This window comes from Theobroma umbraticum, unplaced genomic scaffold (genome assembly GCF_002168275.2).
Source record: "Theobroma umbraticum cultivar Fairchild unplaced genomic scaffold, ASM216827v3 scaffold_106.0, whole genome shotgun sequence".
In the NCBI taxonomy this organism is placed as follows: domain Eukaryota; kingdom Viridiplantae; phylum Streptophyta; class Magnoliopsida; order Malvales; family Malvaceae; genus Theobroma; species Theobroma umbraticum.
In genome coordinates this window covers 2,252,386-2,256,758 of record NW_018397276.1, presented here as the reverse complement: position 1 = coordinate 2,256,758, position 4,373 = coordinate 2,252,386, and the positions used below count along the sequence as shown (strand labels likewise).

At 35.1% G+C, this 4,373-nt stretch overlaps 1 protein-coding gene across 1 annotated transcript; it reads right to left on the bottom strand.

The window, feature by feature from the left end:
* Window positions 1-1,947: 1,947 nt before the first annotated feature.
* Window positions 1,948-3,977, bottom strand: LOC110427575 (hypothetical protein At1g04090-like). Its single transcript, XM_021443132.2, is given in 3 exon segments — window positions 1,948-3,469; window positions 3,472-3,690; window positions 3,767-3,977. Coding segments are annotated over 3 exon segments (1,665 nt in total). The 5' UTR covers window positions 3,879-3,977; the 3' UTR covers window positions 1,948-2,135.
* Window positions 3,978-4,373: the final 396 nt, after the last annotated feature.

Sequence of the window (4,373 nt, the reverse complement as noted above, 5' to 3'; positions counted from 1 at the left end):
TAAAGTCTTTAACCAAAGCATGATGAATTTGAGGAAAGTTAGTTTCCTAAATTCGTAAGGTTAGTAATGAATTATGAGAACTAATATGCAATGTCATAAGTAGACACCGAGTCACACTTAATGACATATCCGAGATATTTGATGTAAGGACCGTATTGCACTGAAAAGCTTATCACTGAAGGGCTTTGTCAAAATCATTAATTGACTTTCAAACATTTGGGTGGTCATGATGTATTGCTAGATGCCGCTCATGATTTATAAATATAAATTAATTATCAAATTGAGATTTGATTATGATTTATATTTATTGCCAACATGTTAGAAGCCTAATGGGTCACACACATTACGTGACATAATTGAGATTAAATAAGGATAATTAATTAAGTTGGACTTAAATAAAAGAGACTAAAATAAAGTGAGAAATTAATTAAGTTAATAGAGACTTAATTAAATTAAAATACAACTGTTGTATTTAAGGCTATAAATTAGTTTGCTTATATAAATATGTTATATTAGCAAACTAAAAACTTGAAGCCTCTAACCACTTTTTAGCCGTTTCATAAAATAAGAAAAGAAAAATAATTTTCTTTGTTTGACCAAAATAAGATTCAGCAAGAATTTTGGTCATTTTGTTTTAGAAACAAAACTTGCTAGCACAAGTAAAATTCGACCTTGGAGAAAGTCTTATTTAGTCACTGTGTAGATTACTGTTAGAGGTCAAACACTTGGGTGGCTGAAGATTTAATAAATCTTAAAGGTGAAGAAGTAATTATTTTAGATTTAATTGGCTCTTGATTACAATATCTATAGCAAGGTATGTAACTATTAAACTTATGAGTGTTTATAATTTATTTGAAAGCTATATGAAAAATACAAACATTGATCCTATAGGATTCGACTGTTTCTCTGATTAAATATTATTTTTATTTTTTTACAGCATTACATTTTAATTTAATGATTATTTTCTTGTTTGAACATGAGATTGAATCCCAACATTAACCGCTATGGTTTTATCGAGAGTATACGCAATATGGGATTCACATGGTGAATGATTCCATGTCAAACAATCATTAGAACATTTTTTTCATGATCATATCAAAGAAGTAGTGTATGGTGCTAGAGGAGAAAATCTATATGTTAAAACGATAATAAATGCTTTATGTCTGGATTTTCAAAAACCAAAACTATGTTATTTATGTCCATAAGCTTTACTCCATTCACAGTATTTTATTTGTTCATCTTTTTCAAACAAACCAAATCTGTCTTTTGTTTTCTTTCATAAACACCTATTATTCTTACTTTTTATATTTAAAAACTAATCTCCATGCTTTTTCCTATTCCTATTGAAAATCATGAAAATCAATTTTATTAAAACAATAAAACTTTAATATAAAATACATCAAAATCAATTTTTTTAAAACTCCATAAAAATCAAATATGGACAATAAAAATCAAAGAAAGGCTACCATTGAAGATCACATACAAAAAAATAAAAAAGACTACACGATCATTGTGTACTTTTCCTCACTCAATATATATTCATTAAGGGCAAAGTTTTATAAGCCCAAAACTTAATTACAAGCAAAAGTATAATAAGTTAACAAACACAACAACGTATTTTTCATTACTAGAAGAGTAATTCATAATGTTTTATAATATCACTTATATGATGGCAAGAATATACAAAAATATATAAAAAAAATCTCCAATGACGACAACAATGTTGTTATATACAAATGTATTCAGTTGAAGAATGTTCTGCAAATGAATATCATCGTGGTAGAAAATGTAGAAGACAAATAGTTCACATCTTTTGTAATTTTATTTTATTTTTATTTAAAGAAATAGAGATTTGCATTAAACTGTTTAAAAACAGAGGTACAAATTGAGTTAAATGCTTAATTACGTCGATGTAAAAATTTTGACGAAAAATCTAAAATAAAGAGGTAACAAACAACAACCGTACTAAGTCTAAGTCATTTATTGATACTAATAACATAAAATTGGGCAAAACAAACATTAAAACCAATCTGCCATGAATTATATTAATTGATAAGGGAGACCATTTCATATATAGATCCATGTAGTCGAGTTGAATAGAGAAGCATGATTTTTTGCATATAGTTCATAACAATTTAAACCTCGTCTCCAGTCCAGTTCCCTTTCATCTTAGGACCTGTAGGCCCTTCTTGCCCTATCACTTCCTTGGGTAGGCCTTTTATAAATTTCTCAAAGGCAGATTTAAGCTTCCCAGGCAATAATTTTTCCACCTTCTTGATCTCATCTGCTAAGTCATAACTAATCTTGGGACCCCATTCTCTGAAATAGTTTAGCCAAGGTGGCTCAGTAAGAGTAGAACCCAAATACTCAGCTGCAACTAATGAAAATTGGAGGCCAGTATCCAAAAGGATCTTACTCTTGGCAGTGTCATTCCTAATTCCGATCCCTCCACTTCCTTGCAAAACTAGTCCAGGTTTTGAATACATGGCATGGCCATTTAAGGATGCATAGGTACAAGGCTTATTCCCACCTTGAAACTCAAGTTGTGATGCATTCAGCCATGAACCCCCACTATGTTCTGAGAAATACATACTATGTAATTCTCCATTAAAGTTGCTGACCCTCAAAGTCACATGCTCCCAGTCGCCAACATGTTCACCAATCCTTCCTAATGAGATGTTGATGAATTCTACTTTAGCCCTTGCTGGTCCATTAAAGGGATAAAACACCCATATCGCTATGTCCGTATAGGTTGCCCCCAACATAGGTTTTACATGCAAATAAACTTGAGAGTCTTGCAAATCTCCTTTCTCTACTCTCTCCTTGGTTGCTTCGTCCATGGGAAGATCCAACCAATAGTTACCATCGTTCGACCCGCCTTGGGGAAGGTTTGAACCCGTTGGTTGTATTGAAACTGGTTTCAATTCTTCTCCCTTTGTGTATAGTAATGCCCCGTTGACAAAAAACCAATTGACCGATGATGGAAGGTAGACTTCATCAGGGTGGAAATAAATCCAAGGAGAGTAAGCCTGAAATAATGTCTCAATTTGGCGTAGATTAGGCATGCAAGATAAATTAGATTTGACATTTTTCAAGCAAGCTAGAGGCGCAGTGGAGCCAGCATTAGGATTTTGGGCTACGAATGTACCCACGGAAACGCCCATATATTGAGATCCTCTATCGACGGGCCTTAAACCGAAGACATTGAATTCTTTTGTGTTGATCCCCTTATCCGGTCCCCATATCCATGTATAATTCTCGCTTCGATCAGTAAAGTCAGATCGAACGCAACGTATTTTCTCCAGGGAAGGCTTTTCCTGAGTGTTCGTGACTGCATGGCCCATAGCCTGGTAGCCGTCAGGGGCAATGGGCAACCAAATGTAACCACTGCCATCTTGCTTGATTTTCAAAGACTCACTACTCCAAACAAGGGTGTAATCGATTGGCTGTTTTAACAAAGCCCCACCGTGTCATCTTTCGCTGCAAGAACCCACCCGAAAAGCATCCCATTGTTGGGTTGGGCATAACAGCCTAGCATGTAGTATCCGTCTGGTATTGATGATGGTTCAAAAAATGATGCCCCAAGATTATCTGGCCCCCCTTCATGAGTGGCCCAAACCTTCGTAAAAGATGAAACCTGGCATACATGTATTCCACCAAGATCAATAGCTCCACTAGCAAAGCCTTCACCTGCGTAGTAATTCGTGAAGTCCATCAAAGAGTCCACAAATACATGATTTTCTTGTCAGAGATCAAATAGAGGTACCTGCTGGCCATGTTGGTAATGCAGAGGGAAGCCTGAAGGCGGTTTCGATTGGCAAAGCCCTTTGTCTTTTGGAGACATCTCTTGGAGAAGGAAGTGTGAAACAATTCCCCATTACGATCTTTTCAAGAATAGATTGAATAATGATGATATATGCAACAAAAGAGAGTGAAACTTCCAAGAAGAATAAAGCTAGCAAGCATATTCTGTTTTGTGCAAGATGGGAAAGGCATTTGAAACTATGCGGCTAAAAGAAGCACACACACCGGGGCAGGCCAACGAATGTGACGTGCAAGAAACCCAATTGGGTTTTAACTGCTTTTGGACATTGTTCAACGTCTCTTCTACACTAAGCTGCTTTTCTTTGGCTCTGATTGGTTTGCTTTTCTTGTATCATCAAACTAGCTCCTGATGTTATTTTCGAAAGCCGGATCCAAACACAAGACTTGAAGATACTTTTAGTTTCTTGCTTCCAAAAGCAAAATGTTAGCGAAAGGGACATCCAAACGGCAACCAAAGGACAAAAGTTTTTAGGATGGAGTAAGGATAGGACATAGGAGACGGTAAGCATAGGGTCCTCATATTTAAATCAAATTGCAACATCTAACAT